The sequence below is a fragment of the Glycine soja genome, chromosome 8, assembly GCF_004193775.1.
Source record: "Glycine soja cultivar W05 chromosome 8, ASM419377v2, whole genome shotgun sequence".
Taxonomy (NCBI): Eukaryota; Viridiplantae; Streptophyta; class Magnoliopsida; order Fabales; family Fabaceae; genus Glycine; species Glycine soja.
In genome coordinates this window covers 3,570,667-3,591,001 of record NC_041009.1, presented here as the reverse complement: position 1 = coordinate 3,591,001, position 20,335 = coordinate 3,570,667, and the positions used below count along the sequence as shown (strand labels likewise).

General features: G+C 33.5%; 2 protein-coding genes across 6 annotated transcripts; one reads left to right on the top strand and one right to left on the bottom strand.

Moving 5' to 3' along the window:
* The first annotated feature begins 2,340 nt into the window (after window positions 1-2,340).
* LOC114423890 lies at window positions 2,341-3,792 on the top strand. Its single transcript, XM_028390800.1, has one exon. It carries the CDS (start codon window positions 2,739-2,741, stop codon window positions 3,450-3,452), a length of 714 nt encoding a protein of 237 aa, XP_028246601.1. The 5' UTR covers window positions 2,341-2,738; the 3' UTR covers window positions 3,453-3,792.
* A 3,029-nt stretch (window positions 3,793-6,821) lies between these two features.
* LOC114421212 (zinc finger protein BRUTUS-like) lies at window positions 6,822-18,866 on the bottom strand. 5 transcript variants are annotated; one of them, XM_028387049.1, is made up of 15 exons: window positions 18,262-18,866; window positions 17,074-17,283; window positions 13,612-13,806; window positions 12,754-13,109; window positions 12,390-12,618; window positions 10,592-10,760; window positions 10,396-10,488; window positions 9,256-10,290; window positions 8,994-9,165; window positions 8,642-8,863; window positions 8,426-8,563; window positions 7,953-8,187; window positions 7,782-7,841; window positions 7,273-7,344; window positions 6,822-7,133 (listed from the first exon to the last, which is right to left on the bottom strand). In XM_028387049.1, the coding sequence occupies exons 1-15, from the start codon at window positions 18,541-18,543 to the stop codon at window positions 7,002-7,004; spliced, it is 3,600 nt and encodes a 1,199-aa protein (XP_028242850.1). In that variant the 5' UTR covers window positions 18,544-18,866; the 3' UTR covers window positions 6,822-7,001. The 5 variants fall into 5 exon arrangements, with proteins under 5 accessions (XP_028242850.1, XP_028242848.1, XP_028242849.1 ...); XM_028387047.1 differs by having other exon boundaries at window positions 9,256-10,488; XM_028387048.1 differs by having other exon boundaries at window positions 9,256-10,488; window positions 13,612-13,764.
* Between the last annotated feature and the right edge of the window lie 1,469 nt (window positions 18,867-20,335).

Here is a 20,335-nt window from a genome sequence, read left to right as displayed (position 1 = left end):
TTATACCACAAAATTTTTGCCTTAATTTTGTAAGAGTAATTTATTTAGATAAATTTTATTTCTTATTTTACTATTTCACATGAAAGAAAACCAATTAAAATGAATGACTTTACCATTAAGTTGTTGGTACAAGTGGACTCAATTTTTTAAATAAGATCTTTGATTTAAATCTTGTGAATGAAAAAAAAAATATTTAATGTAAACTCACTCACAAATTTAAGTACTAGAACAAGAGTATTTTTCTTCCATTTCTTCACACATGAACGAGGCAACTATATATAAGGGCACCACCACCTCTATAATTGGATGACTCTATGCTGGAGTGATGACATTTTACTTTCTCTTTGGATCCACTAAAGCAATCACGTGCAAGTCTCTACATCATTTATTTATTAAAATGAAGATTGGTCACACTCAACGAAGTGTACAGCATTTCTCAAACAGATTATGATTTTGGTTACATCTTTTCTTGCACCAAACAATTGTTCCTGTTAAGACCAATATTTTGGGTTGATGGATGCTTTGTGGGGTTCTTCAAACAGTTGGTGAGTGGGTTCCCATGCTGTGGGCATCGGAAATAAGGACTACTTTGTCATCATCAAGCCTCTGGGTTTTACTCATTGAGAGATTGATTAATCACATGGCAACTTGTCAAAAATGGGTTTTCTGTCTTTGTGAAAAAAGGAACGTTACTTATCTGTCATGCAAGAATTTGCTCATCTAGGTACCAATCCTATAGTTTTATCTCTTCTTCCCATCCTAATGCTTGCAAGACAAAATTTAGATGTAGTGAATTTCTATATTATTCTCTGACTAGAAGTGAAGTTTTGTCTTATTAATACTGACATTTAAATGTAAATTTTGATTAGGTAGATTATTGAAGTAAAACTTCAATTCTAACTAGATAAGAAAATACAACTAATACTTTAACCTCAACTCACCCTTACAATAGAATGAAGGTTTCAATATTTCCAACTTTGACAAGTCACAATAGACTTGTGTCATACAATACAAGTAATGTTCAGGTAAATAATTATTAAGTCAGTATCATCCATAATTTGACCAAGTTATTGCATATGTTTGGATAATGCCGTTTTCGCGTCAAATTATAATACGTGACGACTTCTTTAGAATATAGGAAGGGCGTGATAATTTAGGAAGGTTTTTGTGGTGACAAGTTTTATTAGATTATGATTTTAGGGATTCGGTCCTTAACACGATGTTGAATAACAGCTTTAGTTTAAAGGTGTTGGTCCTTTCTAACTTAATCCACTTGTTGAACTTTTGTAAACAGAAATTAAAAAAAGTAATGAAGGCAGAGTAGTGGTCTAATTATAATTTTTTTGTACCCTAATCCTCGAGTCCTTCTTCAATATGTTAAATTTAGTTAGCAGGTAGAACGTTCTTTCATTTCATCAGCTTCATTTTTAATAACGCAATTATAGAAAGATTTAACTATCAAATTTCAAAGATATTGGAGTAACGAAAATTCTTTTTCCATTTTTAAAATTTCTGTCTATAGAAACTCTAATAATTTGACTATGCTTCAAAAAATCTTGCAGATATTTATTTATTTACTTTTTTTTTGGAATACATAATGATATACTTATTATTATATCTAGTGATCATAACCAAGATTGTGTTAATCGGTGAAGATTCTTTTTATATTTCAGGGGGAAAAAAAGAAAACGTATTTAGTATAATTCTAATCATGGAGGTGATTAACCCAGAAAGATTACAGTTTGGTCTATCAACGTGTTATATGATTATTCAAATTACTATTAAATATGTTATAAGGAATCATTCTCAAATACAAGGAACAAGAGATAATTGCACACCTGGAGCTAACCTAATTTATAAATATTTATTTGACAGTCCTTCACCATCTAAATGATTTTTCAATTATATAATAAATTGTGATTGTTAGAGAAGAGACAATTAATGTTCATCCACCTTAAAATTATATAAATATGACGGTGGAAAAGAATATATAGCTTCATCGATGGTTGAGATGAGTACATCCAAATTCTACACATCTTAACTTAACTTAAAGTACTTAGTCTAAATAACACTGGATTCAGTCTTTTAAACCAGATAAAAAAAAAAAGAATTTCCCATTAAAATAATCATTAGATTATTTAATAAAAATTAATTAATAATAAAATTAATAAATACACATCCTATCAATAATATGATAAAAAAAATAACTGGATAAGTTTTGTCGGGGGGACTATTTTAGAGAAACTCCAAACATATTCCTTCAATTCAGCAGAATTAGATCTTGTTTCAGTCACATACCTTTAACCTTCACTGACTTTGCAGTTCACATCCTTTTTTTACAATTTCCAAATTGTCACACATTACATTTTCTCTTTTTTAAGTCATATTCTGTGTCTTCCTTTTTGTTTCTATTCAGAGAAGAACATTGAATCTCCTTTGATCTTCCAATTTTCACAGAATATCTCTATCCTTTGAAAATAAAATGGTTACCCACGCTCTTCCTTTTGTACACTGTATCTGGATGCCTTCTGTTTCCGTGTATTTCTGACTTGTAAATCAAAAGCAACCCCATATTTTGATTACTTTCAACCAATAAATCTCTCTTCCCTTGCTTTGCTTTTCACGTTTGAATTCTTTTCCTTGCTTTATTCTCCTTTCTCACATCATCATCATACCTTGAAGTCCACCTTGATTTTTGTTTCCCTCTTCAATTTTCCTAATTGGTGGGAACTGTGTCTATGTGTTCTAAAATAGTTCCCCCTCGTTTCTCTTTTTCCCATGATGTCGTCTCTGAGCTACAAAAGCAACAAGATGTTCCACGCAAAGACACAATGCTTCTTGAGTCAAATCATGACTTTGAGTTCAGCACTAGCAGAAGAAGCCTTGAGTTTGAATCATCTTCTGCAGATGAGCTTTTCTCCAATGGGGTGATCGTTCCCATTCAGATGCAGAAAAAGAGAAACACTACTAGGAAACACACCCTTTATGGAGAAGCTCCATATACGAGACTTCCTCCACTTCCTTCTAGTGTTGACAAAATAAAGAAAGAGAGCACTAGAGAAGTTCTACATGATAAGAAAACTTACTCCACATCTTTCTGGGGTTTCAGTAGAAGCAAAAGTCTCAGTTGTGATACAAAGAAAAGTTTGATGTGTTATTCACCTCCTTTGTCAAGGAGCAATTCAGCTGGTTCAGTGCCACAGCCAAAGAGAGTGAGTTCAACCAGGCATCAAGCTAAGCCACTATCATCTTCAAGCTCTTCTACCTTAAATTTGTATCCTATACAAAGGTCTCATTCAAGTAAGAGTTATGGAGGATCTTATGCCAATGGTCTTTGGATTAGTCCTGTTTTGAACCTACCAACTCCTTGCATTTCTAAAGGAAGTGGTACTAGTCTCTTCGGGTTGGGTTCTTTTTTACGTGTTGGGAAGGCCAAGAAAAGCAACAAATGATTTGATCATGTCATGGATTAATTGTTAATTTTGCTTGGCTTGTCAAATTCGTCATTGTTTACTCTGATCAGTGATCAATAGAGGTTAATTAGCATGGTACAAAATGAAGTTGATTATGTTTATGCCAAGCTAATTATTCGGAGGGATAAAAAAAATCTTTGATGGTCCTGCAGATAATAGGGTACAAGCTTGTTGGGCAGAACAATGGGAATCTGTCCATTTTTAATGCTTTGTCCCATCTTGTTTTCTGTGATGAATCCTCCAATAAATGGAAGCTTTTGTGGTTAGTGCTTGTTTAGATTAACCCTTATTTATTTATGAGAAATGCTCTTTTGTTCAACAACTAACATTTTGTCTTTAATTGCATAACATATGACAACTAGTGGTGGAAGTTTCATGGACACAAATTCTTGATGAAACTTTAACTTTTGGAAAGTTTGTTTGTCTGAGCCTTTGTTAGCTACTAACTCAGCTAATCATGGGCCATCCTTTGATTTATCTACGGGCATGCATATGCTTAGACTATGCATTTAATTTGGAAATATACTGAATGCTCCAAATTAGTATGTGCTATTTATTGGACAACCAGCATTCGTGTCATAAATGGTGAAATTCCAATTAGACAAGCTCGAGAATATGGTTAATCATATGCTGCCAAACAGCTGACACACTAGAATGGGATTCCTATCACTACCACTCCATTGTTTCTTGCGGTTTTAACTTTGAATTAGTAATATTGTTTCACATCAGCGGTCCTGAGTAAATTAAGTAATTAATGCGTGAGTTATCCTTGGAGTAAATTTAGTTCAGATGCAATGTTGACAAGATAATGGCATCCCAAATGGTCCTAAAATTCACTTCACAAGACCAAAAATCTTGAATCAATTAACTCGTGATTAGCTTTTTGGGGGTTATAAACTATAACCACGATGGACTTCAATGGAAATTGGTTTTCTGATAAAAAAATTTATACGTTTTCATTTTATATTAGAATTAAGTGAGCCTTGTGTGTGTTTCTTTTTGGGACCAAAGAATGCGTTGTATTATACATGTAGATGTAGGGCATGTGTCTATGCGGTGGGCTTCTCCATCCTTCCTCGATTTTTAGGATTTTATGGCATCATATCCATGAAATGGACTCGTTGAAAAAAAAATCCTGCAAATGGACTCACGACATCGAAAGGACATAACTACAATTAATTGGATGGTATTGTCTTCTTTTATCTTCACATGGATTAATGGCCGTGATTGTGACCTATACTATGCTTTGTCCTTGTAGATTAAATTTCTTCACTAATTACAACCCTAAAACCTTGACTTGAATATATTGCACAATCCCCTTCCTAAGTTCTTATTAATCTTTTTAAACACTTTTGATTCAGGGATAAATTAAATTGTTCAAAGTATATCTAAGTGAAGATAACGCTTTTTTACCTTCTTTTTTTTAGACTCTTACTATTCTAGGAATTTTTTGTTTACTATACTAAAAAAATAATATCTTTATTAACACACAAGAAGGACAGGAAACAATGTTACATAGACTTTGCTAGGCTAGCTTTTTCTTCTTATCATTCTGTTTGGATTGAGGAGGCTCCATCCGAAATCCAAGTTCTTGTAATTTGTAAACCATGATGTAAGGGCTTCCACAGCCTCTTCTTTTTCTTAATACAACATGGTTTTATTCAGACACACACACACACAAAAAAAAAAAAAAAACAATATCTTCAAATAAAGCATCCCACCTAATTACTTGAAATATTTATAATGAGTTTGGACATACATTATAATTTATAAACACTGGCTATAGATTCGCGTATTTAGGCAAAAGTTACATGCAATAGTTTTGATTAGATCCTTTACATCCAAATACACGACAAGTACTCCACTAATAAATTGCTTATTCATTTAGAAATCGTCTTAATTATCTTCATTTAGGAGGCCAGTCCTTGCTCCTCATTGCCAGACTTGGCCTCCATCATCTCGTTCCATTTTTATTTTCTCTCATGCTCAAAGAACACCTCTTCTAACCTCGCTCACCTTTTTACTCTTTCGTTAAAAATACTTAAACTTAATTATTCTTCCTTGTGAGACTCCATTTAATTGCCCTAAAGATGAAGAAAAGGTGTGCAGTGTTTTATTCTTAGGTGTAAGACTATAAATTACTGCTAGACTTCGGAGAGAGATTATATAAAAACCTTGCACAGAGAAATGCTCTAGCTTCAGCTGTTAGACTTCGGAGACAGATTATACAAGAACCTTGCACAAAATGCATAGATCACCGTGCTGTTGTGTTCTTGTTCGTTGAGTTCCAAAAATTTCACTTATAATTTTTCACATGACCCATTAAATTGGGCATGACATTGAGGTTTGTTATTGAAATTTAATTATGATGTTTAGAAGTTTGTTTAGAATTGGAATAATAATTTTAGTGTGCGTTTTGTAGGAAGGAAATAAAAAAGTAAAAAATAGAGTGAATGAAAATAGAAAAGAAAGAAATAACAAAAAGTTAAACTTCATTTGTCAATGAGTTAGACTTTCCATTTATAGTTAGGGAGGGGGGGTGTCATTTTTCATGTTGTTACTGCCCCTTAATCTCTTTTGAATGTAGCTGTTAGACTATAAAATAAAATGGAACATTCTGACAATTATACTATGGACATTGGACAGGATTGCTGATCTAAACCTTGAGGAACATGCCTCAAGGTTACTGCTACATATACAGTTCCTATCGCTATATTGTTATTCTTATTCCATAAATTTGTAGGTCAAAGTAAAAAGGCATATGCTTTCTAGCAAAGTAGTATTTCGGGCGGGGGGAGCAGTAATTGTCCTGCCTAAGAAACTTATATGGGTAAGCATGGAAGAGAAGAGATATTTCAATGGAAGCTCATCATGATGTTCCACTCTGAAACCCAGTTCTAGTCAATCCGGGAGGGGGTCACATTCATCTGTAAGCGGAAGTGGATTCTTTACTAGAACTATGAATCTGGTTAGGTCACTTTTTGGGATAAAAGTTGGGGAACGTCTTCCTGGCGATTACGTGCGTACCGATAGTAAGGAAAATTGTGAGCCTTTTTTCTGGAATATGATGATGAATAATACCTTGAGACTATTTCCAAGCAAAGTAGGGATGGTAATGAGTATTTTTCTTTTCTTAATATAAACATATACTTTTCTGGGCGGGTTTGATAGGAATTGTTGGCTTTTAACCCATGATCATTTTTTGCATGCGACAGGAAAAAATCATCAACCTGGAATATAAATATGCATCTTCTAAGTGATTATTATTTTCGGAGATAAATTGCTCAGCGTGATCGCAGCGCAGTCAGTGAACTTAAATGAAGTTAACGATCAGAAGAAAGAAACGAATAGGAGCTGCAACAATATACGTTGCATTAATATAATTGCTATTAGACTGATTTGGAGCATCTGTTCAAGTATAAGACGAAACGATAAGGGGGTTCCTTCCTAGTCAAGGCAAAATTTGCATTCTTAATTTGCTATACAAGTATTTACCAACTCTGTCTACCTCCCGACAAAAGAAGCACACTAAGAGCAGCTGGAATTTGACGTCTCACATTTGATAACCCGGGTATTGTAAGAGCCACAAAATCCACATTTGTGGTACAACCAGTGGAAGCGTGAAGTGCCCTTCCGATCACAGTCATGGCAGAGTATGTCCTGCATTGCCATTACAAAACAGGCTTAACAAACATTGATCTTACAAATTCTTTGCTGGTCAACTAAAATGTCAAAATTCTCTCTTTCATAAGGAATGAAGTGAAGAGTCATGTAAGAGATCGACACAAAAAGTACTCACCTGACACCGGTCCTTGTACTCTTCAGGAAGTTCCTCAGCAGCCAATAGGGCATCAAGCATACCAAAGTAAACCTGGGTAGGTACAGAAAAAACTAAGAATAGTATGTCGGGTACCTCTTCAAGCTTTCAATTGATTTGACATGAATAATCTAATTATATCCCTCATCTTTTCAATGAATTTCTTTATCAAAGGGAATGTATTCCTTCTTACACTCTTTAGTTCAAGTTTTATTTTTTCCAAACTAAGCAATATCAAGCTTTACTTTTAACTAAATTATATGAACAAATGCAAACTGTTAACATCTTTTATTTTGCCTCAACTTCTCACTCAAGTACATGTTAGAAAGATAGTAGAGCATTATTAAACTAATGACCCTGTTTGGTTTTCCTTTGCAGATTTTTGTGCATCTATAAATATTTTGTTCTTTTTTTATGGAGAATTGTAAAGGTGGAGAATAAAGTCTTAATAGATTGCAAAGTAAGGATTTAATGAAAGAAAATCATCTTACCGCCATATCTCCCAATGACTTGCTGCAGATTGGACATGTGTAGTGACTACACGTGTATGCCTAACATAATATAACAAAATATAAGATTGAATCCACAACCCTTGAGAATAGGTTACCCCTGGTTTGGGTAGGGAATTGAAACCTAAAACCTAAAATAGGTGTGAAATAGACCTGGAAGCAAGCAGAATGCATATAGTGGCCACAAGGTAGAGCTCTGACTGTGGCACTTGAAGTGAACAGGTCATCACAACAAATTGGGCAGTTCATTTCTAAACCTTTCTCCAGGCACTTATGAGATGATGATTTAATCCCCAGGCAACAATTGCACTTCATGCAATGAAAATAATCAATACCAAGCCCTTGTCCAACACGGCATAAATTGCAAAATGGGCAATGATATACATTCCTGAAAATGAATGATGCAAAGTTTGATGGAATAAAAGTAACAAGGAAAAATAAAATTAACTAAAAAGTTGAAAGACTAAATTATAATCAACTAGATATATTTCTTGCTAAAACATTCATATAGACACACTAAATTTTTTTAACTATAGATTGTTTTCAGAAGTATAAATATGTACATCTCAAGAAACAGGTAATAGCAATTTTAACACCAAAATTTTTTCTGAAGAACTAAAAGATACCTTTCATCATCAAAAAATTTGCATATATTGCAATAGTACTTTGCCATTGAAAACCCATTACATGAAGGTGTTATGCATAGGGGCCCTATTGGCTGTATATTCAGGCAGCGCATACACATCATTTCTGATGTTGCTTTTCTGCAATGATCAAGCAGATGATTAGAAGTAAATACTATTATAAAATACAAGACATAAGAAATTCCATGAGAAATTTACCTATCCATAGAGTGATCGCGGACATTGTCATGACAAAATCTGCAAGTAAATAACTTGCCACAACATGCAGCCCGAAGCTTGCAATTTCTCTTATAGTGCTCACACCCAAATACATGTTTCTCTGGGTCCCGAAATGATGGTGAGAGTCCTTCTATTTCTACACTGTTAGATGATCCTTCAGATAAAGCTTTAGGTGATTTCTGCTGGGCAGCTATCCATCGACTAGTACAAGACAAAGATAACTAATCAAGAATTGGAACTTGATGACAATAGACTAAAGTGCTATCTAACAAATATACAGCAAATTTTGTCCCTATTAAATAACACCAAAAGTATGATCACTAGAACCAACCTTGTCATTAGATTCTGCACAAGATATGCTTTTCTCCTTGGATCAAGAGTTGAGTCTCGATATACCTTGCGGATCTCTGACTCAAGTTCATTCTGATTCATCCGAAATATGTCTTTCCAACCTGGCTTGAACATCTGATCATTGTGGTCCAAGCTTTCTTGATATTCAGCACCTAGGAAAGAACAATAACACGCTATATTATTAAATATTCAATCTCACAATTTCCACAAAAGATGAAAGAAACTAAAATCTTATCACATACCTCTCTGAGAAGTGATATGATCTGATGTTTCTGTCTGTGCTGTAGACACTGGACTCTCTTTCCAGCATTCACTAAGCCATTCATTGAACATAGTGTTCTTAGTTGCCTGCTTCCATGTATCCATCATTTTGTTTTGTTCATCCTGAGTAAGTGCAGACGTTACCCATGGTAACATTGATTGGAGAACTTCAGCACCTGTTGTTCCAATTATCCGACCCACTATCTTGTCTTGTTCCTCTACAGTGAAATGTCTCCCAAACAATGGCCACAGTTCGCATTCTTCTCTGAAAAGATGCTGATCCAGGGTGACTCTTATGGATTTGCACATCCCCTGAAGCTTAGTAGCAAGTTCATTATATTTTTTGATATCATCACTATTATTAGCATCAGAGGTTCCAAAATTACTCTCAGTTAAATTGTCTGACATATGGGTCATCTGCAAGGCTTCATGAAGGACAGAAAACTCTGAAAGAACACAGGAAATATCCTCAAACAATTGTTCTTCCTGCTTATGGTCCAGCATGTACGAATGACTCACATTATGAAGTGCCTCTTTGGATTCTAAAGCTGGAAATACTATCTCATCTTCAGCATTACTATGAGCTCTATACAAACCCCACAAAAGACGAAATCTTCCATTAAATTGCCGAAGAATTGTCTCATCACCATCACTCAGCTTTCCAGATTCAACATCTAGATACTCCAAGTCTTTGCGTATAGCTTTATGGAATTTAAATATGGTATCAATTGGTCTTTGTGTAGATCCAACATTGCATGAGCTGCTCTCTGTTTCCCATATGAAAAGACTGGAATTAAGAGATGGGGCAGAAGAGCTGAAAGACAAGGACCGTAAGGACTTGGCTGTAGAAAGAGAACTCAGCCCTAAATTGTTACTACTTACTCCTAAACCTGGCACACAACAAGGCCGTGCACTACAACATTGTTTCTGAATATCTTCAGCCTCTGAAGTTTCAGGTAGATCTTCATTTTTGTGCAACTCCGATATGTTTCTCTTGACTGGTCTATTGTTCCCACCTGATTCAGCTAATACATGACTATTAGATAATGCAGATGCACAAGCACAGGATGGCCAACCAATGTTTTCTTCAATATCTGAAAGTCTTTGAGCAGGACAACAACCTGATGCACCTGAAGACAAACACAGACCTTCATTACGAGCCTTGCAAGCCCATCCACAGAAGAGTGTGACAAGAGCAGAATCTGTTGCTGGAGCTGAAGCAGATTAAGAAGTTGTCAAATGTAGATTACACACAAATAAAATTCTCGGAGATATAATTTCTTTAAGAAGGCAAGGAGGTTTGAAGAGACATAGAACCTGCCAACTGCATATTTCTCTGAAACATCTTCGCTTCATCTTGAGTTAAAGATCCTACCAACCATGGCAGGACACGCTCAATCAATTTCAGAGGCATCATGCATAAGCTTTGATACAAAAGCTCACATTGCCTTCTAAAGCTAAAGTGCTTTCTTGCAAGTGGAAGAACCTATAGATGAGAGGAATTAAGAACACTAATAGATTAAAACAGAGATTAATTGTAAATTCCTTATAAGGAATTTCCCATGTTAATGTTTCACTCCAATAAAAAATAACTAACTAAATAGATAAAACAATTATCACATTTATCAACTTCAGAATTTATGGCATTCAAATCCCAGCAATAAATTAATTACTCTTGTTGCAATTAACATTGCATTTTCATAACACTCTTATCTCACACTAGTCACTTAAAAAGATTATCACATGAGCAATGACGGCTGATAATTGTTGTGCACACTTTCATTTGAATTACAAATAACACAACAATTATCTACTTTTCCTTAATTTTTGCTTTAGTTTAACCTCAACTTAGTTAGGAAATAGAGTTTTATAGAATAAAATTTTAATCCTTTTCCTCTAGATTTTACACTTTTGTCAAGAATTTTGGAGCACCAATTGAAGCTGTCATTCATGATGTTTCACCCAGCAAACTATGCTCGCCCAGCAAGAGTATTTGTACAAACAAGGCCACGTGGCAACTCAAGAGTAAAGAAGAAAGACCAAGTCATTAGAAGAACTCGACCAGCGAGCAAAGCTCACTGAGTGAATAAATGAAATTCAGAATTGCAATTGTTGAAGAATTCGCCTAGCAAGTAGAATCACATATGAAGTGTCTTTTGGAATTTGCGAAGGACTCGCCCCGGGGCCGGGAGTAGAGCCCACTCTGAAGTGACAAGACAAAGGTGTTGGGCCCAATATAAAAGCACATTCTCTTGGGATTTAGGAGGATCACTCGAGGGCATAGCAAAAAGCACGAAAACATAGAGCTCAAGCTAGTCCTCATTGTTCTTGACCATTTCTTCTTCTACCACTTTGTATTTCCTTCTCTTGTAAGGCCTCTCATGAGAATGAGAGGCTAGTTCACTCATTGTTGGGGGTTTGGTGCACTACAAACTCTTGATGTAATTATCTCTTCTATCTATTTGATGTTCATTTTCAATGTTATTGCTTACTTTCTTTTATTATTGCCTTGTTTATGGTTTGATCACCCACATGCATGTTTTATAGAGTGAGAGTCATTGGAAAATGCTATCACCACTAAGAACCGAAAGTAGCTTCTAGTAAAACTCATGTATAGGGATAGAATGTGGTTTATTAGCCTTATTTTTAATTCTTGTTGTGATCCAAGTCATTTAACTTGCTAAGGGATTAGGAGTTAAGTGAAGTAATTTAGGCCCTTTCACTAGAGGAATCTTGATTAGGGTAACACTTGAATGAACATTGAGTAGAGAAACATCATTAATATTACATCAAGAGTGGTTTAGTAAGGCCAAACACCCAACAAATTCCATAATTCTGCATATTCTCTGTTTTCTGCACCCTAAGTGCTTGTGTTTTTGACTTAGTAGCAGGGTCCTTTTTTTTTTTTTACTTCTTTACTACTTTTATGATATTTTTACATTCTGCACTATAGTTAAAAAAAAATCAATCAAACGTTCATTTCCATTGCTTAGAATTTGGTTTGCACAAGCTACTTTTGCACAAATGAAGTCTATGTGGGCACGACACTCGGTCTTACCGTGTTTTACTATTTGTGCGATTTGATTCACTTGTCAATCGATTAATAATGGCTCACCTGAACTTCTTCATTATGGAAATGCCTCTGTATGGTTTCCATTATATGATCAGCATGTGTGCATAACTTGGAATAAAATTCAACATCTGAATTAGATGATGCTCCTTCACTTTGAATACTTTCAATCAAGTGCCGAAAGTCTTTAAATTGACTTTCTTCTTCAGCATGCTCCTGAAAGAAAGAAAATTCGCCATCTACTGCTGGAAAAATAACCTTGTCCTCAGCAATACTGCATTTATAAAAATAAATAGTTTCAGATAACAAGGCACGTCTTATGATAAATTGAGTATGGAATTGATTAATAGAAGAGAAATATGATACTTCCAATAGACAAAATATTGATCAAACTAAATTAAGGTGATACCTGTGAAATATGCAAACTTCAGCTATGAATTGAAATCTTTCGTTAAAAGCAGATAGATTAGTAAAATCTCCAGAGTGCTGTATATTTCTGGCCTCCACTGCTATCTCACTTAACTCTTTTTTTATTGCATTATGCCAGAGCAATATTTCATCTATAGGATGTGTTCCAGTGGTATCAGAAACATCTATCATAGATTCAGAATGTTTCCTTTTTCCCGTTGTTGTGGATTCACAAGCACAGTTTACTTTCTCAACCTGATGGGTTAATGACCTAGAACTACATTGAACTTGAGAATGATTTACACAAGTTTCAATTGTGTTAATGCTACTTCTTCCTTCCATCCAGGAGAAAACGACCTTCAATAAGCAAGAATACAATAAGATTAAGATATATTACAGTTATATATCAAATCAAATGAATATAAATAATAGAACAAGACCAGAATATGAGACAGATGAGTAATGTTCATTGCAAACAATCAATCTCTGCAATAGTGTCAATGTGGTACACAACAGAGATGAAGAACACGTGTATTTGTGAAATAAAGATTTAAGAGACCTGGCCTCTTCTCTCTTTCTCAAAAACAATTGACACCCCCCAATTACTCTCCCTAACTGCCTCATAACTACTCTCTGTACTGTAACCAACCAAACAGTTATTACTATAAATGACAGCTTCTTTTATTTCTATTAATAGAAGTTTAAACCTCTAATTCCCTAAACTCTCTTATTCTTCCTAATGTAGAATCTCCTTGTTGTCTGTCAGCTAACAATAAATAGCATCATCATATTCAACACATAAAAAGCATTAACAAAGAAAAGGAAACAACAATGCTCAGTTAGCATTTGAAAACCACACCTTCTGAAGGAGTTTTTCCTGTGGCACTATCTTGATTAAGCAATTTTGCATATCCTGAGATTCATCAGGTGATATAGATGTTGAAAGCCATGGTAGAAATTCGGCCATCATATTCACAGGAATACTGCAAAGAAACTGCCAAACTAAGGATGCCTGTTCCTCAAGAGAAAACTTCTCAATAAGCAGAGGAAATACCTAATATCACTCGACAAACAAAAAAGTCAGACACATCCCCAAGCAAATAAGGTTATGAAGCCATTTAAATTGGCCATGACAAAATGATACTCCAAGAATCCTCCTTTAGGACACCAGCTTATAAACAGATTATATGTTACCTATCTAGTATATCAACCCATTAATAAAAAAGCTCCTCAGTACATATGAACCACATTAATTAATAACAGGAAATTACATCATAAAAGAAAAGCTCTCATGTACATAGTAACCCATTAACCCATCAAAATAATAAACAATTTACTCCATGTCATAAATTCTACATGCAATCAGAACTATGTGACTCTTTTTTGTAAAGCTTTCTTGAGTTCAATTTTAGCAGTATTTTTTATACAAAGTACTCATTTATTTACCAGGCTGAAATTTTAACAGTTAAAAAAATTATAGATAAAGTAATAAGGTAATATTCAATACCCATTAAACAATTAAGAAGTTAATAATAATAATTTTTCAAAAAAAATGCATAATTGATTAACATGGTACTTGAAATACTCAATTTCCAAAAAAAATTCCAAAGGTGATAAGTGTAGCAATAATAATATATTTACTAATATCACATTAATGATGGTAGTGAAAATGATAAAAGAAGATTTGGATTTAGATGGTGATTGATGATTTCTATCTAGGAAACTTGCATTTGACTTTTGATGGTATTTACTTGTATGTTTTTTTAAAGACATCTACGACCTTTTATTGATAATTATGAATGTCATTAATTTTGAGTATTTTTTTTTATCATTTTTGAGAATTTATAGGTATATAGTATACATTATGTAAACTATATAAAAAAAATTCCAATCGCAGCTATCTGCTATCCCACTACAGCGTTTTTGGGGCAGGCCACTACATGCCGCAATCCAGGATTTAAAACACTGATTTGAATTGTTAATGAAAGTGGGGCAATGGCACCCTGAGCACAAAAACTGCATGCAGCTATCACTTTCATTTGGCAGGCTATTTAATAAGACAACCCCCACCTCCCAAGGCCATGTCAAAAAGCAAGGTAGGTCCAAAGATGTTATCTTGTTTGGCTGGGAACAGAAATAGTTGAATGTTTTGGATAATTTTTCATACATAAGCCATAAGAGCAGAAAAGGAGAAAATAAATCCTTACCATAAGCCATAAGTGTCCTAGAAAAGAAATGATTAAATCTCATGATAAGATATGTAAGTCAGTGTTACAGATGAGATCCAAAGGACAAGAGAAGTTAAAGTGGACAAAACCAGATCAAAGTATATAACCCAAAATTGACGTGTCAATTAAGATCATCTATTATAATCTTTTTACAAGAATCATAATTAATTCAGATATCTGGAATTCTGGATCTGACAGACAATATTTTCTACAGGGATCATAGAAGGATCTGAATACACATTGTTAAGTGGGAAGAATTAATTTTTTAGTTTTTAGTGACTTAGAGAGATGTCTTACGCTACCCCTACTTGTACTTATCTTTCTTCTTTCTAATAATATCTCAATTTCATCCCCCTCACCCCATCCTGAAAAAAAAAAGAGTAGGAGGCTTTTGGGCCAGTTGGTTTAAACTCAAAAAAAAATTGATTATAGAAAAGCACTTATTTAAGAAGCAAACAGGATTTGTTTCTTAAAAAAGAAAAAAAAGGAAAAATAAGTAGTTTAGACAAACGCATCAATTGCTTATTTTAATTTTAAAAAAGTGCTTTTTTCAAAATATAAGCTTTATACAAATGGGCCCTTTTTCTTCCATATTTAGCTATCATAAAGATAAATTTCCACCAATCCACATATAAAAGAATGACTTGTCTTCTGGGCATCTTTATAAAGATCAGCTAACGATCTCGTACTCTCTTTAGAATGGCCACTATGATAATCAGGACAAATTGGAAGACTGCATTTTGATTTGTTTTTCTAGCTCAATAGGTATTTGCCAACAACCAAAAACTGGATAAGATAACTAGGTAGAATAAGACCAGTTCAGACATATTATGTGTTTGTTTGGCACTCAATTGAGTCAAAACTAGTTCAAAAGAAATCCCACTAAAACATGATTTCATAGTAATCAGTTTTTATGTAAATCAAAGCTTCGTAATTTTTTCTCCCCACCTTCCTCTCTTTTTGCTAAAACTGAAATTTATATAAAATTCACCAAGATTTACCACACATTTATATTCAATATCCACATCACTTTGTAGGAAGGGTCCAAGACACCTAACCAACGCAATTCATGGTAAGATGTGATCCAAGTTTTAACCTCCAGCACACTGCTAACTCCAGTCTTATTGAACCTGTTCACCATAACTCTACCTTACTCCAGTTCCAAAGCCTAACGATATGTAAATGAAATTCATAATTTACTCCTTCTCTCGACTCATCAACTAGGACAGTATCATCCACAAAAAGTTTGTGTGAGGCACTGGTCTTAGAATGCCATATCATTTTATATACTCTTCCATTCTTGTTGATAATAAAGTTTCTTCTTTGATAAATTAAACAAAAAGCTTCTTTTTATTAATTAGGGTTACTTGTATAATCCAATAATGTTCAACAAGGTTTTGTAACATCTAACTATCCATTCATTTAATCCTCAATAACTGATGCAATCTTATGATCCTGAACAATTTAACTGTCAAGATTCCTTCTTTGGATTTTGATGCAGGGGAGGAATGGCAAAAAGCAATGGCTTCAAAAGTTATATATAGCAAGTATTCTTCACATAGAAAGACATTAAATATCATCTTGCATGCTTCAATAATAATTTACAATTTAGATAAAACAATAATTTCTAACATATAAAACCCTAATCAACTTAATTGATCATTCCAGGACATACTACTGATTATTTCTCTAGTTGAATCACTAAACAAAGCCCAGATGGTCGCATTAAAACTACTCCAGAAGAATACTTAACCCATCAAGTGAGCAAAAGCATAAATGATAATAAGTCAATCACTATTCACCAAACATAAAAACCTAATATAATTTTAATTCTAATAGTTATACAGTTGCAACGCATAATAGCCATTTTGGCACTTCCAATAGTTAATATTGGCAATTCTTCTTAGCAATAGGGAGGATTCTTTACTCTCCAAACTCTTTGTAATTATCTTCTCTTCATCTTTATGAATTTTTGTTTAAGCAATAATAATAAGTCTATCTTGTGGAGAGAAAATACCATTACATTATATTTATCTCATTGTATGAGTCCGAGAGGAATACAAGGTAAGAGCTACTATTAAATAGACTTATACCTGCTCCTCTTCCTTTGCCATGTGTTGACTAACTGACGTCTGCAAAGCTCCTGTGCAGGATGCCAACTCTCTTGGAAAACTTTCATCATTATTGATGGAAGAATTTAAAAGCTCAAATAGATGATCAAAAAGGTTGCTTTCACCCTTGTGCTCGAGAGAATATGTCTGTGCTACATTCTTCACACGTATATCAAGAGCTGGAAAAATCACCTACATTCCAGAATATATTTCCCTCAGAATGATCAAAAATAGCAGGAGTGACAAAGCCAAATTAATAAAATAATGCTTTCGAGAAAGTATGAAAGAAGCACAGCCAAAGCAAATAGCCTTCACATTACAAAAGAAAAAGCAGTCATCAAACTAATCAAGAAACCTATAGGAAGCTCTGATAATTAAATTTTGAAACAAAGCTTTCCCATCTAAACAACTTATTATAAAAAAATGCACTGAAGGACTGACAGTTAAAGATCACTTCATATCTAGTAGGAGAAAATGAAATAACTTTATGCATCAGAAGCTGTTAGTTAACCACATTAACTTACCATTACCAGCTTATAAAAGCTCAATTTAGCAATGAATGAGCATCAGCATTTAGCATTCAATCTGGTCTTTTTCTTTTTCTGCTACATAGCATTCAATCAGTTTTATTGTGGATATTTAGTGATAATGACACAAACAAGGAGGTTTTTACCTAGTTTTTTATGCACAATACACAGTATAACCACGACATGTGCACAAACGCGTAGATTAAAAAATGAGAATAACCATAAAGATCAGAAAACGCCGCTGCAATTTAAGGAAATCATATCCACTGCTTCAATAGTACTGCCCCCAAGCAAAAGTGCCATATGATACAGTTTTCCTTTTTTCTATTTTATCATCTCTTGGCACGAACAATAACAGAAGAGTAAAGAAGATTAAGAAGCATGCATAGCCTGCAAATCAATTTATTCAGTACAAGCAAAATCTATATTCAAGCTAGTTAGCGAGTATCAAATTTTGACCTAAATTTAACAAGAGGAAATGACCGACAGAAGAAACAAGAGTGTCATATCGTTTCGTCATTAAAAATGAAACCAGCCACGAAATCTCCACTCTCTACGTCATTTCTCTCACAACGGGAAATTAGGTTGCAGAACTTAACAAGTAACAAAGTCCGAAAACGTAAAGGTGTAGGAAGATTAGCACCTCGTCTTCAGCATTGCAGTGGTGCCTGTACATGGAGCTGAGGAAATGGTAGCGCTCGGAGAGCGGCTTAATGTCGGAGCGGTTGCCGGTGGCGAATGCGATGGCCAATCGGTGCAGCGCGTCAAGCTCATTCCGAATCGCTTTGTGAAAGAACAGGAAAATCAAAATTGGCGACTCCGGTTTGGAGCACTTCAAGCCGCCAATGAGAGCCGAGGAGGAGTCAACCTTGTTGACGGAATTTGGGAGCACTGCCACTCCTCCTCCGTCCAACGGCGTCGCCATGCGCGTTTTAACTTTCTTTTTTGTTTTTTCTTTCTTTTTTATTTTCCGGGAAAATTGCGTCTAAGTCTAAGTGGTTGAGCACTTTATCATCATCTTTGCTGTGTATGTTTCTATGAAATCAGTGAGTTTTGTACGTTGTGTATCCGGTGGTGGCATGGACAGTTCCAGAGAGAGAAAGTGGTTGAACACAAGAGAGAGAGAGAGAGTTTCTCTCTCTACATCTTTTTGTTGTGAAGCGGAGAAGGAGGAGATTGGTTTGGTTTGGCTACTACGCCGATAAGAAAGAGAACGTACGAGCGCGATCGCGAGTGCGAGGGAGGACCAAGTTTTTATATTTAGGTTCATGCCACGTTGGATGAAGATGTCACTTCCTCATAATAAATCATCATAATAATTCCCATCTCTTTTTTGCATTTTCACTCCTCAAAATAAATGCACATATAAGAGTGGTTTTTTTTAAGAGTTTTTTTTTAATTACAAAAAAAAATGACTATAGCAGGTGTGATGTAAATTATTTTTTAGTACTTAAATATATAAAAAAAATTGACTAATTTTTTCTCTATTTAAAAAAATAGTCAATAGTATTTATTTTTATTATTCGTATTTTAAAAAATAGACTATTTTCTTAAAACTCCTTACATTGAAAATTGATATAAAAAATCAATAATTTTTAAAGTATTGAAAAATATTTTAAATTAGTTTTAAAATATTAATAAAATATATAACATATTTTAAAGGCTAAATTGATGAATATTCAATATTTTAGAGACTACTTGTATAATTTATTATTGTTTTAAAGACTATTTAAGAGGAAAGCTAATACAATATAAAAAAAGAAAGAAAAGATAATATTTAAGGGAACAAATTTATGATTTACTTTGTTGTTTTACACAACAATAGATGCATAATAGTTATGTTTTCCATTTCCATTTTTATTATAAATGTAAACTAATTAAAAAATAGATGAATTATAAATGTAAACTAATTAAAAAATAGATGAAAATGAAAAGTATAAATTGAAATGTAAAAGAAAGTATATTACACATAGGCATAGTACTTTTTATAAATACTAAAAATAAAAAAGGTGGAAGAGAAATTACTGCACAGACTAATAATTTTCATCTCCCTTGTCGCTTGTCAGTACATCAAAAAATAGCCCCATACTAATAAGTTGTTAGAAACTATTTTAATTAATATATTGTAAAAATATCAAATTAAACAATTTAGTCTCTTGAGTGAGGCAAGCAAGTTTCATTAGAGCTGTATTGCCATGAATTTTGAATTATTATTGTTATTATTATTCATTTATCATAAATATTATTATTATTATCACATTTTTACAAAAGTTATATTATAAGAATCCAAAGTTAATAAATTGTAATGTTAAACTAATAGTGCAAGTAATATGTTAAAATTAAATTATAAGACTTTAGGTAAAAAATTATATTTTTTATTAAAAAATTAAATTGTAAAATTCTTCAACAAAAAATAAATTATAAAAATAAAATAAAAATTGTTCATGATATATTAAAATCTAAAATAATTAATGTATTTTTATATAAAATAATAAATATAATATTTAATTAAACTACACACTTAAAAATAATCTAATTATCTTAGTTTAAAATATTATGCATTATCTTAATTGATATAATTTATCTTGTTAGCATTGTCAACACTAAACTAACCAAAGTTAATGGTAAGAACTAAAACAAAAACACTAAAAAATGTTAGGATCTAAAAGTAACAAAGAAAATCGTAACAATTAAAATCAGCTAGTAAAACCATATGT

Bases quoted from the DNA above. Each gene is read 5' to 3' on its own strand.
- LOC114423890 (XM_028390800.1), top strand. From the start codon at position 2,739: ATGTGTTCTAAAATAGTTCCCCCTCGTTTCTCTTTTTCCCATGATGTC.
- LOC114421212 (XM_028387047.1), bottom strand. From the start codon at position 18,543: ATGGCGACGCCGTTGGACGGAGGAGGAGTGGCAGTGCTCCCAAATTCC. The intron at 9,166-9,255 runs GTATGTGATAAG...GTTCTTTCCTAG, and splicing joins TCATATCACTTCTCAGAGAG to GTGCTGAATATCAAGAAAGC. The intron at 7,345-7,781 runs GTAAGATGATTT...GTACCTACCCAG, and splicing joins AGTCATTGGGAGATATGGCG to GTTTACTTTGGTATGCTTGA.